Source organism: Colletotrichum graminicola (genome assembly GCF_000149035.1).
Source record: "Colletotrichum graminicola M1.001 genomic scaffold supercont1.7, whole genome shotgun sequence".
In the NCBI taxonomy this organism is placed as follows: Eukaryota; Fungi; Ascomycota; class Sordariomycetes; order Glomerellales; family Glomerellaceae; genus Colletotrichum; species Colletotrichum graminicola.
In genome coordinates this window covers 334,897-359,764 of record NW_007361011.1, presented here as the reverse complement: position 1 = coordinate 359,764, position 24,868 = coordinate 334,897, and the positions used below count along the sequence as shown (strand labels likewise).

At 51.0% G+C, this 24,868-nt stretch overlaps 7 protein-coding genes across 7 annotated transcripts; 3 read left to right on the top strand and 4 right to left on the bottom strand.

Moving 5' to 3' along the window:
* Positions 1–1,673: 1,673 nt before the first annotated feature.
* On the top strand, positions 1,674–3,029 carry GLRG_01767 (guanine deaminase; the record flags this gene model as incomplete). Its single annotated transcript, XM_008093101.1, has 1 exon — positions 1,674–3,029. One exon carries the CDS (start codon positions 1,674–1,676, stop codon positions 3,027–3,029), a length of 1,356 nt encoding a protein of 451 aa, XP_008091292.1.
* Positions 3,030–4,849: 1,820 nt separating this feature from the next.
* Positions 4,850–6,220, top strand: GLRG_01766 (uncharacterized protein; the record flags this gene model as incomplete). Its single annotated transcript, XM_008093100.1, has 1 exon — positions 4,850–6,220. One exon carries the CDS (start codon positions 4,850–4,852, stop codon positions 6,218–6,220), a length of 1,371 nt encoding a protein of 456 aa, XP_008091291.1.
* Positions 6,221–7,272: 1,052 nt separating this feature from the next.
* Positions 7,273–8,761, top strand: GLRG_01765 (alcohol dehydrogenase GroES-like domain-containing protein; the record flags this gene model as incomplete). Its single annotated transcript, XM_008093099.1, has 7 exons — positions 7,273–7,389; positions 7,464–7,489; positions 7,543–7,586; positions 7,636–7,809; positions 7,861–7,986; positions 8,036–8,429; positions 8,485–8,761. 7 exons carry the CDS (start codon positions 7,273–7,275, stop codon positions 8,759–8,761), a joined length of 1,158 nt encoding a protein of 385 aa, XP_008091290.1.
* Positions 8,762–9,298: 537 nt separating this feature from the next.
* Positions 9,299–10,781, bottom strand: GLRG_01764 (uncharacterized protein; the record flags this gene model as incomplete). The annotated part of the gene is made up of 2 exons (XM_008093098.1): positions 9,299–10,348; positions 10,428–10,781. The coding sequence occupies 2 exons, from the start codon at positions 10,779–10,781 to the stop codon at positions 9,299–9,301; spliced, it is 1,404 nt and encodes a 467-aa protein (XP_008091289.1).
* A 2,014-nt stretch (positions 10,782–12,795) lies between these two features.
* On the bottom strand, positions 12,796–13,893 carry GLRG_01763 (tartrate dehydrogenase; the record flags this gene model as incomplete). The annotated part of the gene is made up of 1 exon (XM_008093097.1): positions 12,796–13,893. The coding sequence occupies one exon, from the start codon at positions 13,891–13,893 to the stop codon at positions 12,796–12,798; it is 1,098 nt and encodes a 365-aa protein (XP_008091288.1).
* An 876-nt stretch (positions 13,894–14,769) lies between these two features.
* On the bottom strand, positions 14,770–15,276 carry GLRG_01762 (uncharacterized protein; the record flags this gene model as incomplete). The annotated part of the gene is made up of 1 exon (XM_008093096.1): positions 14,770–15,276. The coding sequence occupies one exon, from the start codon at positions 15,274–15,276 to the stop codon at positions 14,770–14,772; it is 507 nt and encodes a 168-aa protein (XP_008091287.1).
* Positions 15,277–18,858: 3,582 nt separating this feature from the next.
* GLRG_01761 (uncharacterized protein) lies at positions 18,859–19,465 on the bottom strand (the record flags this gene model as incomplete). The annotated part of the gene is made up of 2 exons (XM_008093095.1): positions 18,859–19,251; positions 19,439–19,465. 2 exons carry the CDS (start codon positions 19,463–19,465, stop codon positions 18,859–18,861), a joined length of 420 nt encoding a protein of 139 aa, XP_008091286.1.
* Between the last annotated feature and the right edge of the window lie 5,403 nt (positions 19,466–24,868).

Here is a 24,868-nt window from a genome sequence, read left to right as displayed (position 1 = left end):
ACGGTTACGTTCATCCCGGAAAATACAGGTTTGATTCATGTGCCACTCAGGATGCAGCTGACCTGACCTACCCCCCCCCCTGGCTGACCTGACCTAGGCCCACTCTAACCCTAACCCTATCAAGAAGGAGGGTACGTCAGGTGAGGTATAATTAATTCTTCTAAAATTCAGAGATACAGGTTAGGGTTTGTGGTTAGGGTCAGTGGTTAGGGTCAGTGGTTAGTTTAGCGTATGGTATATGTTTATTTTTTTACTGTCATATAGAAGGGTGTAAGGGTTAGGGTTATGGATTGATCCTAGATTAATACAGGATCAATCTACATTTTCGGGTGGGCCTAGGTCAGGTCAGCCAGGGGGGGGGTACGTCAGGTGAGATGTATAACGCCGCGTCCGACATTAAGTCCTGTGCCACTGTGGCTCTCGAATGTGGCGTTGTTGGGCGCAATATCCAGTTGGATACGACTGGTCTGAACGCCAGGGGGGGGACCCAATCCATGGCACCAGCTGACGCGCGTCCAGAGCACCTCATCGCCGTCGGGATCTACGAAGACAAATCTCACATCAGAAATGCCTGTCGGCCCGTGAAGCGTCTTACCCAGAGAAGTTAGCGGGCCAAGAATAGCATCCACAACAGCTATAGCTCCGTGGAGTTAAGGGACACACATGACGCGATTGTGGTATACAGCTACCTATTGTTCCCAATACCTAGCAGCTTGCCCTGGCTAGTTTGCATCATTCGGAGTCCCTGACACTGGGGCCGACGATGTCACTGAGCGTTATCGACATGTATGCTGAGATCAAAACCTGTATTCGTCTCGGCAATCTTTATTACCTCTTTGTTTCCGAGATTGATTGTCTTGAATGTCGCAACAGTACTGCGTAGGTAAGCCGTTTTACAAGGAGTGGCCTTGTTGATCGCGAAGCCCAATGCCGTACTCAAGTATTCCCTGTCTTGCAGTCTTCCGCTGATTGATGATATGTCTGTCTGATAAGGTGTTCCTGGCCTCTAGTGTGAAGCTGGCGTGCCGTGAGTCCGTGACCGAGAGATGAAGGGTATTGCAGGGTCAAGCCCGCAGGGGAACCCCTCTACCCCTTTCCACCCAATAATTGCAGATATAATTTTGTTGTGTAACAACCATTGCGGATACGCGCTACAAGAAGATTAGCATCCCCCAAATCCTTGTCTATCTTTTGATCCCATTCCTCTGGACTGTCAACTAGAATCCTATGAGCGCGTGTGCCGCATGGATGCGTGCATGAAGTTATATCTACCACAGCCAACACTACATAGTATGCAAACGATGCACTAGGGCTGGGATTGCCATTGACTCGGTGGCAAGAGCCGCTTTGAGCCTGAGTGAGAAGAACAGAACATCGGCAATTCTGGTCTGACCGCCTTTGCAGTGCCGTGAGATGCATGGAAATCCAGCCTGTCAAAGTATTGAAATCGGGGAACATTCAATCGATAAGCCCGTTTCTATGACGATAAGATAACTAAAATATCACACTCTCCTCTCCTCCTCGGGTTACACCGCTCACGTGGCATCATCAGCTACCAGATAATTCTCGGACGATATCTCAACCCGGCAACCTGTGATTGAAACACACCACAAGAGTCTTCCTAACCCGCCAAATTAGTTACTGTCCGCTTTTGGTCCCGTGTTATTGTCAGAATGGTTCAAGCCCTAGCTTTCCACGGCGCTCTCGTCCACTCTCTTGGCCCCAACCAAGTAGAGATTCTTGAAAACGCAGGTCTCGTCATTGGAGAAGATGGACTGATCTCTGAGTTTTATCACGAAATCTCCGCCGAGGAGCTATCCAAGGCGCTTCCGAATAACGTACGTGTCCAAAAGCTTGAAAAGGGCCAATTCTTATCGCCTGGATTCATCGACACTCATAACCATGCCCCTCAATGGGCCATGCGCTCCCTTGGCCAGGGTCTTCACATCCTCGACTGGCTCGAGCAAGTCACATTCCCTCACGAGGCCCGATTCTCAGACCCGGTTTATGCTCGGAAGGTTTATGAAAGCTGTGTCAAAGGGTTCCTCAAGCAGGGCATCACCACCGCCTCCTACTACGGGTCGAAGCATGCCAAAGCGACGCAGATCCTGGCAGATATATGCAAAGATTTACACCAACGGGCTTTCGTAGGGAAATGTAACATGGACCGCAACGCGCCGAGCTACCTTCATGACGAATCTGCCGAATCATCCTTGAGGGAAACGGCCGAGTGTGTGGAGCATATCCGGCAGATTGACCCGGCTGGGCAGCTAGTTCGACCTGTTCTGACTCCACGCTTTGCCATCTGTTGCACACCAGACTTGCTGGCGGGATTGGGGAAAATGGCAACTGAAGACCCATCCTTGGCAATCCAGACTCATTTCAATGAAGCTGAGCAGGAGATCAAGGCGACGAGGGAGTTGTTCCCCGAGTTCTCGAGTGAAGCCGACCTCTATCACCACTACGGTCTCCTCAACCAGCGATCAATTCTCGCGCATTGCACATTCATGACCGATTATGAAATGGACAAGATTCTAGAGTACGGATGCGGCGTTGCGCACTGCCCAATCTCAAATATGACGGTTGGCGGTGGCTTCATGGCTGCGTCGATACGCCAGTTCTTGAACAGAGGCATCAAGGTTGGCTTGGGCACAGACAGCGGGGGTGGCTTCTCTTCGAGCATGCTTGACACCATTCGTCAGGCAACCATAGCCTCCAACGCCCGGGAAGCTATGTCCAGCGGCAAAGATAAGGCGCTGTCTCTGGATGAAGTTTTCTACTTATCAACGTTGGGCGGTGCCACCGTGTGCTGTCTCGAGGATAAGATTGGGAACTTTGCCGTGGGCAAGGAGTTCGATGCCATATGGGTGACTTGCCCATCGGACGAGTCATTCAGTGTCATGACTGTGCGCGAGGAAACAGACGGTTTGAGGACCATCTTCGAAAAGTTCCTCATGACGGGGGATGATCGCAACATTGCTAGAGTGTACGTTCAGGGCGAGCTTGTCAAGGATGGGTTGGTTGCATGAATCGTCTGCGTACCAGCTGCTTGGGCCTCGTTGTGATAGATTGCACTCTTGGCGGATATATGCCGCTAGCCAAATGTCGTCAGTTGGGTTCTGGTACTTCTTACTGACACTGACTGAACAAGCTGCCTACCTGGACTGGTAAAACTTCGGAAATCAACTTAACTGTGATACCGATAGTGGCGATCCATTAGCTCTGTCAAATCAATCAAAGGGCATCTTCGAACGCCATTGCAACTCCATCAAACCCAGGGGTAGAAGTTGCACAAGTCAGCAGCGGGCAGGGTCGGAACCTACCCGGCGGTAGTTGATATCAGTGTGATTCGCATCCGCAAGTAGAATGCTTGGCATTAAGGTCACGTAACTGCTGAGCATTGGCATTTGGCCTGTTCCGATACCGAATTCCGGATGCTTGATGACAATATAGAGATATAAGACGTCCGAGTACACAAGGGCAATCCTTGGATCCGTATCTCAGTGGGCCCGAAACCAACCCAGAACTTGATATCCTCAAGCAACGGGTTATATAGGCTTTCCGGTGAGTATTGTTTCCATCGAGTGATCAATATCTGCGACAAACTATGGCCCCATCAAGTCATATCGATCTCCGCCGCAGCACTGAACCGTTATCCCTGGAAGTCGTATACTGGCCGCTTTGTATCCATGCCAATAGGGGGCCACCCATCTGAAGCGGCCAACCAGCACTGAATTCGGGCTAGTAATCCGGAATACCGTTAGGTTGGAATGTATAGGGGTCAATCCAGTCTAGACTCTTCATGGACCCGACCTCCAGGTCATGACTCATGTCCAAGCATGCCCGGCGCCCGTTGGGCTTTAAGCTTATTGTCCAGATCAACCGCATTGATCGACCAAGGGCTGATTGTTCATGCTGTTTCGTAGTTTACTGTAGTAAGCCAAAAACAAACCAGAAAGGGGACGCAGTGTTCTATTCAACGACACTACCAGATCTTAAGCGACATTGGCTCGGCCGGATAGGTTTCTATTGAGCAAAGACAGCGAGCCTCACCACTACCGTTGTCGGCCGCCTGACTCGTACGCTCCCGGCCCATGCCGGATTTGGGGGCTGTCCCGCAAGGACCACGTCGCCCCTGTCTTGGAGACTTTGTTGCCGTTGGTGATCCAATAACCGTGAGCTCCAGGAGAACGAGCTCTGCTTCTACTCTGTGTCAGTCGGCATATGAGAAATCTCATATGGAAGAAACAAGCTCCGTCACCAGAAAGCTTATCGGGACTAGTTTGTCACTCTCCCCCCTAGAAGCACCTTAGACGCGCCGACGGAGAAGGTGCTTTGTCCACATAGCTACATGCATCAAATCTCCTTGATCGAGGCCGGGCAATGACCGCAGGAACGGGGGAAAGATGGGGCGCATATTGGTTGAGAGAGGCCCGATGGTCTTGGCACCTTCACCTACAACGTGGATCTGGTTTGGATTCCCGACTAGCCTCACAAACGAGAGAGGTTCCACAGTGACGGTCGGCGCTCGGCTGTTACCTTGACCCTGGCTGGGCTGTATGTAGTAGTGTGTGGTGGGCTATTGCGTCGTACACCGTTCTTAGCATCTGATATTGGATTCTTAGCCGGCATCTAATCACGTATCGTCAACTTTGTGAGTACTCCCTACTATGGATATAAAGACAACTTGTGATCCTCCAGCTTGATCATCCTCTCTGTGCCAGTAACACAGCTGAAACACATTCTTTTTCTATTCAGCTGCGGTTGAAGTCTTGGTCTGCGGAATCGACTCATCCACTTGGTATCAAGCCATCTACTCTCATTCGGTATACAAATTGCATCTTCGATCATGAAGTTCACTCTTTCCACTCTTTTGGCCCTCCAAGCCGTGGTCGGCTCCGCCTTGTCAGCCGCGCTGCCTTGCAAGAAGCAGCCTGTCGTTTCCAGCAAGACTATCCTCCGCCCTGTCCAAAGACGACAGGATAGTGTTTTTACTGTGCCTATCGGGCCAGCCAAGTTCACCCCCAATGCCAACGTCACTCTCCCCTACGAGGGGCCCAACGAGACCAATGCCATGGTCCGAGCTGTGATGAAGCACCCGGCCGTCTTGCTCGAGGATATCGAGACAATCACAGACGTACAATGCTCCAACACCGGTGTCGTTCTCACGTTCGAGGAGGCTGAAGATTACAACTCCTGTCTCGGCGCCTGGCCTTCGAAGGACTTTATCGTCGTTACAAACCATAACAATGGCTGCGACAACGAGGATGAGCGAGGTATCTACCTTGTTCAGGGGTACACCTTTGACGACGCTACACTCACCATAAAAGCCGCAACCACTAGAGCCGAGATGCGTGACCAAATCGAGGATGCTGTCATCGACTTCCAGCACATCGGTACCGCTACCACGAAACGTGACCTGTCTGGTACCATCTCTGCGGACCTTTCAGGGGCCACCTTAATTGCGACTAGTCCCCTAACCATTGTTGCCAACGAGGCAAGGTTAGAGAACACTATCAGTCTGTCGGGTCACGTTCACTTCAGCGTCGCCAAGTTGCAGGTCAGCGAGTTCTACATTGATCTAGACTACTCTTCAGCTCTGGCCCTGAATATTTCCGCTGCCGTCAAAGGCAATTTTACCAGCAACATCTACAACTACAACCCTTTGTCGGTTTCGACATCAGCATTTACCATTCCCGGCGTCATCGACGTTGGCCCCATGGTAAATTTTGGTCTCGGCATTGATTTTGCCGCGGCCGGTTCAGTCAATGCTTCGGTTGATATCACCACCACCATCTCCGAAGCCAACGTACACCTCGACTTCCTTGACGCCAACAAAACATCCAGTACCGGCTGGAACCCACAGACCAACGTCACCACCGAAGTCGATGCCGAGGTTCAGCTTCAGCTCAACCCCTACGCTGACTTGACCGTCGCTCTGGGTGTCAAGTTGTTCAACGGCCTATTAGACATGTCTGCGGGCCTCAAGTCCAAACCCACAATCATCAACGCCCTCTCCGTCGATGTTGATTTTACATACGACAGTGAGAGTGGCATTACATTCGAAAAGCCCACAGGGGATCGATGTATCAATGGCGCATGGTTTGCTAGTACATTCCACTTTGGCGTGGACGCATTCGTCACGCAGTTTTACAAGAAGAGTTTGTACGCAGTTAATGTACCAATCTACCAGTCTCAGTGCTGGAATTTTGTTCATTAAGGGGACCTTGAACCCTGTATTGTAGAATTATATATAATGACGACACGGCCTTGCGATAACAAGCACATCAATACAGCCAAAGGCTTTCATTTCTCAGTTCCCAAACTCCCCCATCTGTTCCTTGACTGAAAACAATAGGGATCACCATAAATTGTTGCTGGTCTTTCAGAAATTCAATGTTGTTCTTTGCCTCGTACTTTCTGCGTTCTTCATCTGCCGGTAAACGATCCTGGCACCGCTGGCCAAATGAATGGATGGCACATAGCCCCGGCACACCAGGCACTCGAAGACGAGTCCATAAGAGCGCCGGTCTTATTAAATTCGTCGCAGTCTGCATGGAGACTTGAGATAGTATCATAGCCACGCAGCAACCAGACGGCGAAGGAAATACCGATTGAGAGATATGTCAAGTATTACCATCACTCCCCTCGAGAATCGCAAAGGTGCAAGTGGCTATCAACGCTCGGGGCGTCATTGGTCAGGGCTCGGCTCGTATGGGCTACGAATATGGTATAGCAGCTGTCACCGTTTCATCCGTCAGTCAGGAAAGCTCGCGCGCGCATAGTTTCATCATTCGCGATCTGGAGTTTCCGCGCTAATTTCCCCGCAATCTGCAAGTAACAGTGATTCGTCAACGAGGCACACTTTGATCACAATCCTCGGGAGGCTCGGGGTTTATCCCCAATCACTCGGGGGCTGTTGATATCAACTCACTCCCCCGGCAATGTTCCCCGCCTCCGATCAGCCAACTACGGCGGTATCCCCACGGTTTGGAAAAAGTTTCCCGCCTTCTATTACCCCGCAGCGGCGTCTTGGCCCTCTCGTTCGAGACAGATACCCCGCGGCGATGACAGCTTCTTGGTGGGAGCCGGTCACCACGCGCCGTGTCAGAGACGGCAATGATACTCTTAGTAATTTCTTGACCGTCCGTCTTGTGGTGGATTCGTGAAGTAAATATAAAAGGTTCTTCTCAATGATTTCACCTTGGCTCCGTGTCTCTGGCTTTATATATCATAGTCTATTTCATGTCCGTAGCACACACGCCTGCCATTATGTCGTCCCCAACAATGAAAGCAGTGAACTACGAAGGGCCTTACAAGGTCAAGGTGACCGAGGTGTCGTTGCCTAGAATACAGCACCCTGACGATGTCATTGTCAAAGTTACCACAGTGAGATAAACCCTATGTGCTGATTCAGCAGCCCATTGTACGTCTGGCTACGGAAAAGCTAACGGTTATCGAAGGCTGCCATTTGCGGCTCGGATCTGCAGTATGAATATCAGCTATTTCGTAGAATGCATGCAGATACTAAGAATTTATTAGCATGTATGGGGGGAGAACAGCCGCAGAAGCCGGCATCACCTTTGGTAGGCTACTGCCTGCACTCACCGCGGCTCAGAACACTAACATTGAAAGGCCACGAAAACATGGGAATTGTGGAAGAGCTTGGAAGTGGTGTCACACTCTTGAAAAAGGGTGATCGTGTAGTCCTGCCCTTCAATGTTGCTGATGGTCGATGCCATAATTGCGAGGAGGGACGGACCGCCTTCTGCACAGGTGTCAATCCAGGATTCGCCGGCGGTGCCTATGGTTTGTCTTTAGGCCTAACCAAGTTCCAAATGAATCTGACAAGTACAACAGGATACGTTGCCATGGGACCATACCCCGGTGGTCAGGCACAGTACATCAGAGTGCCCTACGCAGACTTCAATGCCTTGAAGCTCCCTCCCGGCAAAGAGTTTGAATCAGACTTCATTCTGCTTGCAGGTAAGGATACTCCACAAGACTTTATCACTTGCTAACTGTATCTTACCAGATATTTTCCCCACCGGCTGGCATGGAATCGAGCTTTCTGGTTTCAGGCCCGGGGAGACCGTTGCTGTTTTTGGAGCTGGGCCGGTTGGTTTGATGGCCGCATACTCGGCAGTTTTACGAGGTGCCTCGAGAGTCTACGTAGTCGACCGCGTCGCCGAGCGCCTCCATTCGGCAGAGAAAATCGGATGCACACCGGTTGATTTTACCAAAGGTGACGCCGTTGAGCAGATAAAAAGGCTGAACGGCGGAGAAGTGGACCGATCAGTCGACGCGGTTGGGTATCAAGCCGTGGGTGCTGGTGGCAACGCGGAGCAACTCAATATCGTGCTCGAGAACATGATCAAGATTACTCGAGCTTGTGGTGGACTTGGAATTCCGGGACTTTACGTACCCAGGTGAGGCTTCTTCCCTCATAAGAGTCATCTTTTGGCTAACGTGCTCTTTGTGTAGTGACCCAGGTGCATCCGATGACGCATCGGCAAAGGGCATGATTAGCCTGAGTTTCGGCAAGCTTTTTGAGAAGGGTCTCTCTATCGGAACAGGCCAATGTAACGTCAAGGCTTACAACAGATACTTGCGCGATCTCATTATCGCAGGCAAGGCCAAGCCGAGTTTCGTGGTTTCTCATGAGATCAATATCGACGATGCAGAGATTGCGTATGAGAAGTTTGACAAGAGAATCGAGGGTTATACGAAGGTTCTTATTCACCCCAACGGAGGATTTTAGATACACGTGCGTTGGGCCCGAGTTGGCAGTGGATGTGATGTCCTAATACGATGAGGTGGCAACGGGTGTCTGGTGTTGCCACTTGTAAAAGTCGAGTTCTGTTGATGGTTAGGAAGCGAACAGGAATATTTCTTCGTCCACAATAGCGATGCCAACGCTTTCTGTTGCGACCTAAAGTTTTGCTACGATGTTATATTACCCCAACTGTGTCTTTACGAATTTATGTCTTTGATTTTGCGAATATTCACCCTGTCAACAAACAGCTCAAGAGAACAAATCGCTGGTAGAATCTAACAATAAGTGTAGAGATAGAAGCTAAGCATCTCCTACGTACCGGGTGTCAATTGATTTGCATCTTGCGTGGCCACAGTCAACTTCTCTTTATGATTTCATATTTCCAAAGATGTAAACTAACCTCCTCGGTGCATGCTCACCATAACATAATTTGTACACGAAGTACTCAACGCTCTGATCTGGTTGGGCTCTTGTTGCGTGTTCTGCTTGTAGTTTGCCTCATGATTTCTTCATATGTTTATATTAAAGCCTAAGGGTTTGATCATGCCACTCCGGGCGATTGTGCCAGAACGGCGACGGAGCTCGGGGGTCAAGTGCCATCTCCTGACCCTTTTCCACGTCTTCAGGTACAACAGAAATGCGCACCTCAACTTCCTGGACACGCAAAATGCCCATCTCCACCACCTCACTCTTGCTATCTTGCAACTGACTGTTGCTAACAATGCTCGCGCCCGACTCAGTACGCATCGTGTGCGCACCGATAATGGACACGGAATGCCTTATCGTAGGTTTTTTGCGTTTCTCTTCGTCCGACGCCGTCGGGCTGTAAGGCCATACCCTTGCACCAGGTTTACCTCGGCGTTGGCCCCCTCGAAATATATTCACAACCGTACTCTTGGCCTTCATCCAGTATTTCTCAAGCAGCCCGTCCAGAACAGGGAGAGAAGCAGCCATGGTTCCCAGTGATAGATCCAGGCACGCCCACACCAAGACTTCAACGTAGTCCCATGTGAGGTCGTTCGTCACCGTCGGACGAGTCTGCTGTATCAGGCCACCCAGAACCCCCAGCCCTCCAATTATCCAGATGGTGAACAGGCGGGCCTTCTTCGCTGTTGGCACCCGAACCTTCCACAATATGACTATGGGAGTGAACAGTAGCACCAGCCCTTGCGCTACGTGAATGCTGATGAGGACCTGTGTTTGGGCTTCAAGGTCCATACAAGTAGGTACCGGCTCGATTCGACCAAGTAGTGCCAGATCCCATTGTGCTGCTGGCGGGTTACATGAGAAGACAATGGCGAAGATGGCGAGCCCGATGTATCCGACAAGCGACGCAATGAAGATGTAGCATGATATCCGCCACCAAATACTGAGCCGTTCCGCGAGCCGTTGAATAAATATCGTCATCGATAGCTTTATCATGCCCACAGCCACATAGAAAGCCGTCCTGCAGACCATGGCCGCCACTATACCAGTGCTGTACTGCTCATAGGTGACTTCCCACACATGTTTCGCGGTCGCGCCGATTGCAACGGTGTATATCTGTGTGATGGGAAAGACAAGTGCCAGAAGCTGTGAGCAATAGTTCCAACGTTAGTGACAAAGTCTTTGATACTGGGCACGGGACGCTTTTGGCTGCGTAAACACTCACAGCACCGATGGAGATGGTGTAGTCATCCCAGCCAAATTTCATGCTCGAAGATTTCCCCAGCCTCAGCCCAATTCTCAATACTGTGGGCACAGCAACAAGCAGAATAACAAATATCAGGCCGACCAAGATGCTTATTTGTCTCGTTTCGTGTACATATCCGGGGGGAGGTTTTGCGGCGAGAAAGTAGCCCATCATTGGGTTGACATCCGCCGTCCCGGTCACGCGGAATAAACCCTTCACGATGTAATAGTCATCTTGTGTCGCCGGAGGCTGGCCTACAAAGGCCGATGTTCCCGTGAGGGGAAGGCTGCTTGGGTCGTCTGGTATCGAAGGGAACCCATCGGATGACGCCATAAGAAACGACAAAGTTGATCTCCAGACGGGATCAAAATGGAAGCATGCGATACTCCCTTGAGAAGATCATGGAGGTTGCATACTCGAAGCGTGGTGGTGTTATGTAAGACCAAAGCTGGGGTCGAGGGGACAAAAGCGTTTCCTCAGCAGCGAGGGGGGGGGGATCCGGACTCGCTTTTCGTCTGTAGCTAAAATTACGAAAAGTTTGGTCAACTGTGCCGTAGAGACACATGGGCGATCCTTTCACATTTTAAAGAGATTAATAAATGATGTGATATTAGCGCGCCCTGCATATAACAGCTGATTTAGCATCCGTAGACTAGCCCGGTAGACAGTATGCTGGTCTTCTTGACCAGTAAGTAGCATTGGGGGAAGAAAAAGAACGTTGAAACTCGGCTCTGGGTCCAAGGCCATGATTATGCTGTGCCGGGGACCGAGCCCACAAGCTGCCTTTGGTTATACACAGTAATAGGTAGTGTGGCTGTGACTGTAACGTGCAACTTTCCCCATGTCAATGCGCTTTGGTACCAAAGACCAACTCGCCTGCTAAGGGTAAGGGTTTCGAAAGAATCATCAACGTGGTATTATTAGAACAGTGGATAGAGTCAATGGGCTGCGGCCACTGATATTCGTCCACTAGTCAGTCATAGTCGTCCATACCGAACGCTCAGTTCCCAGCAAGGATGCGTGCCGGGATGCGTGTGCCACGGGGAAATTCCCCTGATATGATCCACAGCAGCCGGAGAGGGCGGGCTTGTTCTTTCGTGCATCCCTCCATCCGCTGACCCTGCAGCATGCATCTAATTTCCCTGAAATCTTCCGACCCTGGTTGCGTATAGACCTCCCCTAGACTTGGTTCCGAACTTTTCGCAGTCTTCCCACGCGGTATTAAGCAACGAAGTGACAAATATGCTAGGTATCAGTTGAGCGGCTTGAAACAACCAGCTATTCAGCTCCATGTCAATATGGAAACATTAAATGGGCCTTGATGGCTGTTAAGAATGCGAGCATCCCCGACGCCTGGATGGATGAGCCGGCATATGTTTTTCCTGAAACAGTAGTAGTCGACGCTGTCGCGTAAGCCCCCATGTGAAGTCGACTCGAAATGCTCCTTTCCTGTGCCTCGTTGACTGTCGCCCGGCACGGCTCAGGTGTAACAGTCGCATTTGCCGTCACTGCACATGATAAGATCGTACTGCTTGGGTTGCCGTGGTGATCGTATATCCCTTCATAGAGGCAATGGTATGTTGTCAAAGATACATAGCTGATCATGCCAAGCGCCGTCGGGCACGTACTGGTAAAGGTCGGCGTTGGAGCTCCCGATTCCACGTTAAATCCGAATGTGCCGTTGGCGACTTTGACGCTCGCCCAGTTTTCAGAGCTCCCAGGCACCATTTCGCACCACGGCCCCGTGTGGATAGTCCACGAGAAGGTGTATTCACCACCGTCGAGATGATCGGTGTAGGCGACCTCGAGATGCGGGCTGTCGAGTTAGACGGTATCGTTCTTCAGTGTTGATCCAATGGTGTTGAATGGCAAGCGGTCAACCTGAGAATGAGGCTTCTTGTACACATCCCATGAGAAAGCCCATCCATAGTGATACGCAATGTCTGGACTCTGGAGTGAAAGGACAACGGGAGGTCCGTCGCTGGTTTCGGCATACTTGCCCCCGGCGCGAGGAAACACGAGGTCGAGTTCAACAGTGTTGGGAGAGAGCTGCGCCGCCGCCGTCTGGCACGCGATGAGCGCGACGAAGAGCTGCCGACAAAACCAATTGCTTGTGAAAGGCCAGAGGGTGCCGTAAGTAATTAAATGTCATCATAACAGAGTACGGGTGTGCCGGTTTTCAAGATCAGAATGAGACTTGAGGAGGAAGAAAGCGAGGGGATGATTTCCTGACGTGCGACAAATCCTTCGCGTACTTAAGCGACTGGCTTCCCGTTTGCCAAGAACGATTATCTGTACATATACGGAGAATATTGGGATTCATCGTGTTGCCCCCCAACATGCGGAATTACTTATTATTCCCTAGCTCAATCACTTCCGACACAATTGCCTTGCCAAACCCTTCAGTTGTGCCCGAACCTCTCATATCCGGCGTCAAAACGTTTGCCTCGGAGCGTGCAAGGACATTCTCAATAGCCGTTAGCAAGAGATCCGCCGCCTCCTTGAATCCAAAGTGTTGAAGTAGCATTTGTCCCGCCCAGATCATGCCAACAGGGTTGGCAACACCTTTGCCAAATATGTCCGGAGCACTGCCATGGACTGGCTCAAAGAGACTAGGGAACTTCCCTTCCGGGTTGAGGTTACCCGACGGCGCAATACCGATGGTACCAGTACAAGCAGGGCCCAGGTCCGAGAGAATGTCCCCGAAAAGATTGCTGCCGACTACGACGTCGAAGATGTCCGGCCGCTGAACGAAGTGGGCTGTCAAGATGTCGATGTGATACTTGTCTAGCTTGACATCCGGATAGGTTTTTGCCATCTCAGCAACGCGAGAGTCCCAGTACGGCATCGTAATGCTTATACCGTTGCTTTTCGTGGCGCTGGTGAGACGCTTCCGGGGACGGCTTTGGGCTAGGTCGAAGGCATAGCGAAGGACCCTATCGACACCGACTCTGGTCATGACGGTCTCTTGCATGACAATCTCGCGCTCGGTTCCTTCAAACATCTTGCCGCCAATGCTGCTGTACTCGCCTTCCGTGTTCTCACGGACGATCCAGAAGTCGATGTCTCCTGGCTTCCGATTGGCCAATGGCGAAGTCACGCCCGGCATCAGACGACATGGACGTAGGTTGATATACTGGTCGAACTCTCGTCGGAACTTGAGCAAGCTGCCCCACAGCGAGACATCATCGTGGACTTCATCCGGCATGCCGACCGCACCGAAGTAGATGGCGTCGAACTTGAGGAGCGTCTCCTTCCAGTCTGGCGGCATCATCTCGCCATGCTTGCGGTAGTAGACACAGCTAGCAAAGTCGAACCATTCCAACTGCAGCGAAATGCCAAAGGTTTCAGCAACCGATTCGAGACATTTTACACCCCAGGGCATGACTTCGGTGCCGATGCCATCGCCAGGGATGACTGCGATCTTGAGTGGTTGAGGAGACATTCTGGAAGGTGAGCAGTTGCTTAAGGAGTTCAATCAGATTCAATAGGATAAAAATTGTGTCCTCGGCCTCAATTGCGTTGGAGAAAAACACGCGGTTGAGTATAGGAGGGTCAAGAAGCCTGCGGCGTGGGGAGGGGTCAATCAGCACCGCTTCCGGGCGGAAGTCGGCATTGTCAGCGCGTAATTGTTAGGCCGCGGGATCTGTCAGCCTAAGCTTATCTCGGGGAACATATGTACAACGTAACCTGTGGGAGAAATTGAATGCCAGTCCCTAACATGCTGTAACGCCATACTCCGGGTTAGACTAGCTGTCAGTAGATTCGCTGAAGCTATTGTCAAGCTTCTCGAGGCTATGAAGCAATGAATCGAATCAGTCTATAAGCACCATTAGGGTATACAGGGTAGGAACGCTATCGTGGGTGGTTCGGAATGAATCGCTTCACTATTACAGTCATCCTTCGGCGTAGACGATGTCGAGGTTGCCTACCATATTGGGTCATTGACTAATGAAGAGGCCAATTATCATTCCGGGCTTGGCCTGATGTGCGGCATCGGATCACCATTCGGGGACAAGCGACGTTGGCAGCAGGTCAGAACAATGAGATATGAACGGCTGGACTCTGTGGGATAAGGTGAACGCTGCACCAGATGGAAGCGACAAACCACCGATAGTGGCATGTGTGGATGCTCAAACCAGGGCTCGATGGTTCCCATTCGAACACCAACATCATGCTGAAGTGTCCAAACAATGAGTTACCCTCAGCCAGTCGAGGTTTTCTGCTTACCAAAGGAACGCGCTTTCATAGCTCTCGTGCTCTTCCGGTTCTGGAACAACGCACGCGGCTGCTGAGCTTGCGTTGAAGTTGTTAGCAACCATCAAGTTTTGCCTTCCAAGACCAAGCTTTGTCGTTGCATTCGCTGTATCTTCTTTCCAGCATCCTCGCCCGGTTCTCCCGAGGTAGTTCGGCGGCCCTTTGTTGCATCTTGGCCCGCTCCCATACTGACCATGCCAATAGTGCCATTTGTCTCTGCCAAATCGTTCTGGCGACTCTTATCTGTGCCACTTTGGATAGTGCCGCTGTCTTCCGAATCAAGTTTGATGGACTGAGGTCGTTGGCTTCCGGTAGTGTTAGTGGCTACCGATGCTCGGGCTTGGAACCAACGCTTGACGTCTTGCGCGGAATTGAGCGGGTAGTTCCCCCAGTAAACGGGCCCAGAGTGGTAATTTTTGACTGAATCAAGTGCAGACTGTGCCGTTGCAGAGTGGCCTGGTTGAAAATCGCTTCGGTCGAGTTGAGAGAATGCGGAGAACAGCTGGTCGTCTGACACTTGGTTCATCAAGGCGCAGAGGACACTCTCGGTCTCCATTAAGCGCTTCTCCATCGTTACAATATAGTGTTTCGGTGGACCACTGCGTCGTTTGGAGTCAGCGATGTGGTTCTGCTGTACTACTAAGAAAAGAGAGAACCTGCGACCAAGGTAAACTACATGCATCCAGCCATGCCGTCTATTCTTACACCAAGATCACTTTGAGGTTGGATGGCCGTTGAAATGCATCAACTTGGGCTTCCGCGATAGTCCGGTGCGTGCGGGTAAAACACCGCTGGGGAATATTTGGATCACCCCACGAGGGAACGGGTTCCTGGTTTGTTCAACTGCCTCTGATCTCGACAGTGCATGTGCCTAGATGTGGTACAAGTAACGCTTGTTCATTCTTGACGAGTCGCCAGTCAACCATAGGTTGCTTTCTCGTATACATCTAAAACTTCAGCGGCTGTGGGGTCATCGTTCAGAGTCAGCGGCATTGCTCCTCCCTCTTCAACGAAGGCGCATCAGGCGATGTTGGTCAGGATGATTAGCGCCAGACCATATCTTGGAAAACCCCATAGCTCTTATCGGACGCTTTGCTGCAGGCTGCAGCTAAGAGTGGAACATGTGTCACGACGATATCGCTAGACCGGGAAACTCGCCGAAGGAAGCACACGGACAAGCTCAACTCGCAACGACTCGGGGTATTGCTAGTGTGTATGGCGATACGTCCGAGCGGATTCCAACGGTGCGATCGCCTGGCCAGTGCGACCCATGCTACAGATTCCTAAAGTCGTGTCTCGTAGGGTCCGTGATCAAAGTCGACGACAAGCCGTTCTGGAATGCGCAGTTCATTGACATGTTGAAGGAACCAGCTGCCCCATGGCACCCTGTCGCCGCAGAGACTTAAGCATATCTGTCGCGGCATTGGAGGTAGTGACAGGCAAACGGTGATACTCCGGCGAGGGCAGGCATCAGTATCAATCTTGTCGCATCGAGCTCATGCATGGCAAACGACGCTCGATGAACAGGGGCAGGGTCTACAGATTCCTTATCCGCACAAGATAGTGCGCGCCGTTGGCTAAGACATTTATCAATCGCAGAACTGAATGTTGTTGGATGTCTCGTGGTTGATGGACACCGTCGCCGGGTCTGGAATAAGTCAAAACAATATGTCATATCGATGGCCGATGAGACGCAAATGCCTGTTTGGCAGGCTTTTTTCGACGTAATCTCCAGCGCCTCGGAGGCTGCCGCCAGTCCCAAGCAGCGAAAGAAAGACTGGGCTGTACTCATCGTTATCCCTTGGCCACTCGAAGTCTGCTGAAACCCTGTGTAAGCCATATCTCCCGTGGACAAGAATTGTTTATAGGATTGTCAATGGTATCTTGAGGAGGCATATAAGACTTTGGGCACCATTATCCTGAAAGGGTCTTGTTTGCGACCGTGTTGGAAAAGGTCGTCTGCTTGGTGAGGAGATAATCCAGCGTGGCTTGGATTGTAAAAAGCTACCTTCGGCTTCTCGATCTCCGGAACAAATGTTCCCACGAGGTTCTGTTGGGGAAGGGAACGGGTTTCCCTTATTGATCAAGGTACCCGGCTCCATGTATGATGTGTTGCCAAGTAGTAGGTACACGAAGCAACAAGGTTCGTGTTGGAGTATGGTCTGGCTGTGAGCAAAGTGCCCCAAGTGCTTCGCAAGTACACATCTCCAACGATCTGGCCTTCTGTCACATCACGATGGCAATGATATTTTGCACGCCATCATTCGAGCATTTTCCATACCCTGAACGTGACCGCAACGTATAAACGGGTTGGTAGGGGTTTGTCGCTCGTAGATGAAGATGCTTAGACAACTTGTCAAGTTTCGCCAATGTGGGTGCGCATAGCTTCCAGGCCAAATGTCGTAGGCTTCTCCCTCCAAGTCGATAATTCTTCAAATTCTTCAGATCTGGATCCGACTTTCTGGTATGATAAATTGCGGACGATATTCGTGTGTGCGTATTGTGCTACGATTGTGTTCGTGAACCCAGGCCCCATGGCACCAGACTGCTCTAGAGACAGGGCACTTTTTGTGTGGAACAATTCAACCGGAGGAAACGAGTTTGATCGCCGTGTGCATATGGTCTTCTCCGTACGAATGTCGATGATCGACTTCGATGGTACATGAAGGAGGCCCGTCCATGGCGGCGAAAATCAACATGGTTTGTGCAATTCGATTGGTTACTAGAAATCTATAACGGTCACGGATAAGGGGACCCTGAGCAGTAAAGATATTAGTGATATTCAGGCGCCAAAACGCAACAACAGGTACAAATCACGACAAAGGTGTCAACGACCATAGTATGAATAAAATCCTGTGATAGACTGGATCGTTGACCGTGGAGGCTACTGGCCAGCTAGGTCAAACTCCAGGGATAAAACACGAATGCACCACAATCAGTAAGGAGAGACATGACCATACCTACAATCGAAGCTTAAAGGCACAGTCAGAGATACCAGAATCTTTGGTGAGCCCGACGACACCGAGAGATAGCTCGCGATGACATTGCAGCATGGCTAAAGGACAGACGGATGTGGCCGGTGTGAAACGCGGTCTGGGATTTCGCTGGCTTAATCTAGTCATCATTTGCTACAAAAGCTCGATGACGAACAGGTCCCCCGAGCGTTTGCACAGTTGGATGTAGAGTTCGCCTGGGCCACAAAAGCCTGTTTTTGCCCACTCTCCCCCAGGGGCAGTGTCTCTTATGACGGAGACACCCCCGGTTTGTAGATTCGGATCGATTATGCCATCCGTGCGATGAAGGGTCTTTTGTACCCGGTTCACAAGTGATATTGTAATTGCCTCCCGTCTTACTTTAATCTCGCTGTAGGCTGTTGTAGCGACGTCGCCATTGACTTCGAGCCTTGCCGCCGCAGCATTGTATCTCGTGTTGAAGGTTCGATCGCCGGTCGGTGGTCAAGCACCGGGGCTGTATCAAGCGTCTTCGATCTTCTTGCATTGAAATCGCTACAAAGGCGCCCGGCTATGGTATGCAACTTGTTATTCTCGGCTGCGATATCCATTGATACACAAGGGGGACAAACCGGTTCACTCGACGCATGTTTCCACCAGAACTTGAACAGATGCCCCAGTACTGTCGTCGGGAAGCCTAGCTTTGGGGGGATTTTTTTTCCCGCATGCAAGTGCTGATTTGAAATGCCGTCGAGGTACGATTGAGAGTGTATTCTTTCTGCGGTATCTAGGGGAAAGGTTTCCGTCGACTAGAGGGGGCAACTAAGCATTACTGCTTTTGCGTTTAGAAAGTCTGCCCAATCGCGACATTCGGCGACGAAACTCGAGTTCCGCTGTTGTTTTCCAATGGATTCGAAATCCCGCAACGCCTAGAAGGTCATCTTCGATACTTTGCGCTCGTTAGCACTGTCGCGCTCTTCCCAGAGTCACGGCGACGCGGTAGGAGTTGGAGCCCTACCAGTTCGAAACGACGCGCAAACCCCCCAATATTATCTGGAGTAGGGAGATTGATTGATCATTAATCTGACGTCAGTCCTCCAGATGCTATTTTGATGGGTGACTTCAATGGGTGGACAAGACATTGTGCCTTTTCTACAAGCATTTGGTCGTTGCCAGAAGCGTTTCGTTTCCAGTTTTTCGAGTCAATCCTCGAGTTCGTCGGGCTCGTCCTTCGCGTTGTCCCGGCTCGAGCCTGGTTTCGAGGAGGCCATACTGGATTGTCTCGTGCCTCCCATTTGGTCCGAGTCTCGCTTTTCGTTTTGCAGGTTGTTCAGGAGCACATCGCCCATCCGGACTAGGTCCAAAACATGGAACGCATCGCCTGTTGCTCGCAGCCGGTGGAAGATCTCGAGTGCCTCTGACTCGGGTCGTGAACATAGATAGCGGACCAACTCGTGGAGGTCCTCATTCTCCTTCTCGAGGTCTTCTGCCCGGTTGAGAAGAGCCTGGCGGCGCGTCGTTTCGGGCTCCGTGTCCCATTCGCAGTCGAACCCATGGGTCGAACAACGACGGCAAGCGGGCCGGGTTCCGCTACACTAAGGGATAAAGAGACAGACTATCAGTTGGATGAACCCTGTGAATCAATCATCAGAATAGGCGGTGCTGTGTTGAGGAGGATCGAAGGGGGGGGGGGGGGGGGGGGAAGGTTCCGTTGCTTAGTTGTCTAAGCTATGTATGATTTGATACGCATTGGTTCGTACCCTTCTAGCCACCTCGCCCCACTTGCACGGAGATGATGCCGAAGGCCATTGCTATTTGCTCAGCACCGTAACGCCGTGGAGAAAGCCAGTTTCATCAATAGGCAAAAACACAAGGCTCTCTGCTTCATTTCAAAAGCTCGACATGGTCATATTACCTTTACTTTTCTTTTGCGGCACTCCAGGCATGCTGCCGGCACCACCTGTCTCGCCCGTCTAAGGGGACGGTCGCTCGATGAGATGACTCGAGGGTTCGTGCTAGCCGGTAGAATGCGCCGGAAGCCTGTTGCTGGTATGGATACCTCGGGGGCCAGGGCGTCCCTCGAGTTGTCTTCTTCTCTCGGTTTCATGTTCGGGGTGAGAAAGAGAGGGGAAGGAAGCTCGGTTCGGGGCCGTCGTCGTGATGACGAGTGCGGACTTGCATCTAGAAAGCGTATTTTATACCTAATAGATGAAGCCGTTTTGTCCAAACGTAGGTAAGGCCATGGGTTGTGTGCATCTGGCCGCGCCGCGCCCTATATATCCGATTAATCCCCCGCAGGTCAGTTGCCATCCCTGTTGTCTTAATGGCCAGCGCCAAACCATGTGGCGGATGGTCTCTTTCGCCATCATACGTAGTTCTACTACATGAGGAGCAACCCGCCCAACCAGCCAGGCCTGGTTGTTTGTTTGGTCTTTGTATTTCGAGGCTGGGGAGTTACACTCGAACATCATCATCTTAATCATCATCATCCTTGCTCGCACGGCATGTGATCACATACTCTCCAGCATCAACTGGCCTCAAAAATGACTTCGCGGTGTGCGATACGTGCATGGGCATTCAAGAGTGCTACGGCTTGCTTGAATACTCTGCTTACTGACTTGTGTCCTTGTGCATATAATCTTGAGCCGGAGTTTTTATTCCGGAATGTCTGTTGACAAAAACGCTCCCCGCCCTCTGACCAAAATGCATGTCACCTAATGCCTCCTAACGCTAATGTGGACAAGCTGAAACTTGGAGCCCCCAGAGATTTGCCATTTATCGGCTTCTCATGTCATCAGGGGGGCACAAACCTCCCGTACCGGCAATGGTATACACCACAACCTTCAGCAGAATCATTAAAGGGAGATATAGGCAGGGAGAATGTATGCTCACGGCGTAATTGGATTTGTGTTGTCTTTTCTCAAGCATAGACAGACAGGATCCGCCTCCAAAGCACCTTAAGTGGTGCGTCCAAAAATGGACGCAAACCCTTCTGACATTTGATCACCAGATGCTGAGGTCCCAGCCCGATCCGGCTCATCCAAGCTATTGCATACTCCGAGTAGGGAGCAATAAGATTAGCGCCATACGGAATGTAACTACCACGCCCTCGTTCGCAGGCTACGGCGAGACGAATCTCAGCCACAAGATCCATTACAGGGAGGTGTGCTTGGGAATCAAACTTATCTCCAAAGGCATTTATGATCAAGCAGCTGTCTACTCGCACCAATCATGGTTCTATGTACCACATCCTGGTTGGTATCCGTGGCGTTGTTCAACAGGCAAGGCACTCGGGTGACAAAAAACATGGCCACTTTCCCTTATCACTACCATAGGACAACCGGCCATCTTTTTTGTCACACTAACGGCATCCAAATCTATGCTGAAAAATGCAACCAACCAGGTGGCGTTATCAATTTCCTGTAGATTCTGACATTGGAATTCTTCATTGTTGCATCAGTTGGTCTCTCGATTAGGGCACAAGCGACTATCTATTGACGCGTACCCTTGTAAACAAGTTCATCACCCGGGGGTTAGCCATATTCGCCCCACTGCTTCCTCCGTGTGCCCCCCCTCCCCATGAATCTGTGATCCTTTGGTTTGGAAACCCATGTTCAGTATTAAGTTAAAGGCAAAGGCTTTTGCATATTCAAGTGTCACCGGTCGGCCATGATGCTGGATAGTCTTGAGCTTCATCTCGTCTTCAAACGCCGCAAGCTCCTCGGTAGCTAATGTTTGAAACCATAGGCTGTTGCCAAGTTAGAGAATAGTGTGAGTAGCTATGATCGGGTCATTGGCCTTGCCGAGGCTACGGTAGTACTTGACGACTACTCAGATGGTTTGGGATATTTGGTTGGCATTTGCGGAACATTGTGGTAGAGGTTGATGGTGCATGCGTCAAGTCGTTGATTAGTTTGTGCTACTCCTGCAACTAACGTCAGCCTGAGAAGGCAGACGCAGGAATTGAGACTGCTGCTCACATATCGGTAACCTATCATAGCTAGGTATCAATCTGCTTATCTGGACTTTGAATTCGCCATCTCCCTCAATCTCCGAGGTGGGGGTGGCATATAACTGATTGGTCCATTGTTCAACGCATCTCCGTCATGGCAGTCACCTAAATCATGGCCTCGCCGTCTCTAGTACGTTGGCCAGCTCCTCTACTGCCACTTCTGTGAGCTTCTGTGAGCTTCTGCAGCAAAATCTCGCCTTAGGTTTCTAAACCATTTGTTCTTTCCCGTATCTGGTAGCATATTCGGGCGGATAACTCGTGGCCTTTGCGGCGATGTAGAGGACCGACAAGCGTGACGGCGGCGTCGCTTTGACTTCCTGGGATAGAACTCCCCGCCATAGTTGCAGTTTATCATAGAGACGGACTCGTATAGACATCCACTCTGCCCCCTAATTCGGAAGACTCCAAGCTCTTGTTGTATTCCATCGCCTTATTAAATAGTATCGACAGGTCGCAGGCCGCAGGTCGCGTTGAAGATAGTAGTGGCCGGTGTACCTTTAGACAGGACACATTGTAGGATTCGAGTGTCTTAGTTGACGAAGAACCGAGTCGAGGGCATTAGGAGAAAGAATTATCGGAGATACAAGAAGGCAAAGATACTGGAAGATGTCAGCCTATCCAAAGGTTTCCCATCCTGAGTAATATTATCCTGGACACTTCGTACCTCTCGAGGCATTACATTCCCCGAACTGCCCTAGAGAATATCTGCAACTCTCGAATGCTATCATGGAAGCCTTTGTGGGCTGCAGGCTCCAGCCGTTGAATCAAACAAGAAACAAGATGACACGCTCGCACAGCGCGATTCATTCCAAAGGCGGCAGCCATTGGGTATATGATGGAGATGGCTTTGGTAGTAGGGGTTAACACGCGGGCTCTGTGCAGTTCTAGCTGCCGCTGGGCTTCGTCGAAGAGAGCAGGCCGCATGCCAAACCGGTTTGCGCGTTCGCGGGCCTTGACGCGTCTCGAGGTGTGCTTCACCAGGCAGAGTTGGCGATGTAGTTAGCTTAGGAGGTATCCCATGCTACCGCGGAACTGTCGGTGGTACTATGTACGTTCGCTTCGGGCTGACTAGCAATGGGGAGCAGTATCTTGCCGTCTCGGGCGAACGCTTGTACATATCCTCCAGGAAACTCTTCTGTTCGACAAACGCGACAAGTAAAGATTCGTCCCACTGAAAGAAGCCAGCCACCAGGTCCGAGATGACTACATCATCTACCAGTTTGGCACATGGCCCCACCAGAAAACGTCGAGCGAGTTATCAGAGCGATCTATAGAATCAAGGTTGGACTGCATGGTTTCGGGAGAGCTGCCGTTTCGGTCGATACGTAATCTCTGCGGCGATAGGTCGCCGGTGTGCGCAATGTCGAAACCCTATAGCGCATCGCCGAATATTAGCAGCCACTTGAAGGTCTCGACGGCCTTCTCCCTGGGTCGTAAGTACAAGAAACGCAGGGTTTCTTGCAGGTCTTTGTTTTCGCGTTCGAGTTCCTCCTTACGTCTTTGGATGGGCACGCTTTGTGATGTGTCTGGTCCCGTGTCCCATTCGCGTTCGGTTTCTTGCTTCAAACAGCGTCCGCAAGACGAGTGTTTGCCTGGCCATCGTTGAGGGTGTCGTGGATGTCAGTTTTGCAGCTTACTAGGTGGGTTGCGTGTGGCAAGCTGTCTATTCAGCCTGATGGTGTAGGCCGCGGAAACGCATTGATTTCCCCCACATGCGGCAAGAAAGATTACACCCCCCCTGGCATGGTATAGCTACCGTATCTACCGTACGACAAGGAGATCTTGGAGGCTGCTGAGCCAAGAGAACGCAAAGATTAGGGATCCAAGCCAGTCGATACACGAGATTTTACCTTTACTTTTTGTTTCCGGCATCGCAGGCAGCCAGAAGGGACTACGTGCCGAGTGTATTTCGCCGACCGCTCTGTGCCCATGATTTGGGCCCTTGGCTTGGGAAGGAATCCACGGTAGCAGTAAGCATAATGCGAAGAAAGCCGGTCACGGGCGCAAAGTTCGGCTGACCGTCTACGACAAACCGATCATCATGAACCGAGTGCCTGTTCGATAATTGGGATTAATGCTTGGAATCCGGTAAACCGAAACCAAGAAGGCCAGGAGATCGACGCCACAGCGGCATTCCAGGTGTGTAAGCGATGCGTGACGAGGTAGAGAGTGACTTGAGATCAGGCCCAAGGTTAGTGGGCTAGTTGAATGGATCAAGAATGAATGTTTGAGCCAGATTCGCCCCGTGGAAATCACGTATAATTCAGCTGGTTCTGACTCCTTACATGGTCTTTGAGTGGTCTGGCTGAACTTGGTCTCGATACGACTGACGGGTTGCTACAAGGTCGGTCCTGCAGGCATCGCCACCGGGAGGATGCACTAACCGCTTCCTTCTGTATGTAATCATATTCCCATGTTACACAGTACTAGGTAGATATGGCAGGTTTATTGGCCGCAAAGTCAAATAGCCATGTTTCTGCGGAGCGAATGATGCCGGTTCTTGGAGACTGGTCCATACCTTTGGCATGAGATAAGAGCACAAGTCTGATGGACCAAGTGCTGGGGTTGTTCTAGCCTCTCTTCCCTACGGAGTTTCTAGGAGCAGCAACGGGGCGTGCTCCATTCGTGGCCGGTTCCCGCGTAATCCGTTTTCCTCGGCCCGGATCACCAGGCTGGAGCCATGTCAATCAGCAACCCTGGGTCTCAGTGTGTAAGACCTCTCCTGACAAGGGATGTACTGCTCGATTTGAGGTGGGTGAGCAAGACATTTGCCAGTGTATATACCGTAGCCACTAGTCAGATCCGATATCTGCTAATTCTTGGGCTAACGGGAAGGGGTATCGCGGCCGCCGTAAGGAGTATGATTTACTAGCAGAAACAGGGATCTAGTGGTGGCAAAAGTAGGGGTTTGTCATGTAAATTAGAAACAAATTAGGTAGGAAGTATAAGAAAGGCTAGCACTCGGGGGACATGGAATGTCTTAAATCGGGTAGAACTCGGATTTCTTACTCAGGAGCGATAATTAAAACGGCCCAGCAGGTATCGTTTCTGGTCCACCAGAGACTAAAAGTTGGAACTTTTCCGTGGATGTTATCATCAATTTGCAGTTGGGTTCGCTTAGGAGCCGAGTACGATAAGTTACGTATGCGCCATCTAGCAAACGTCCTCTGATTGTTCCAAGCACTTCCCCGCGAATCTAC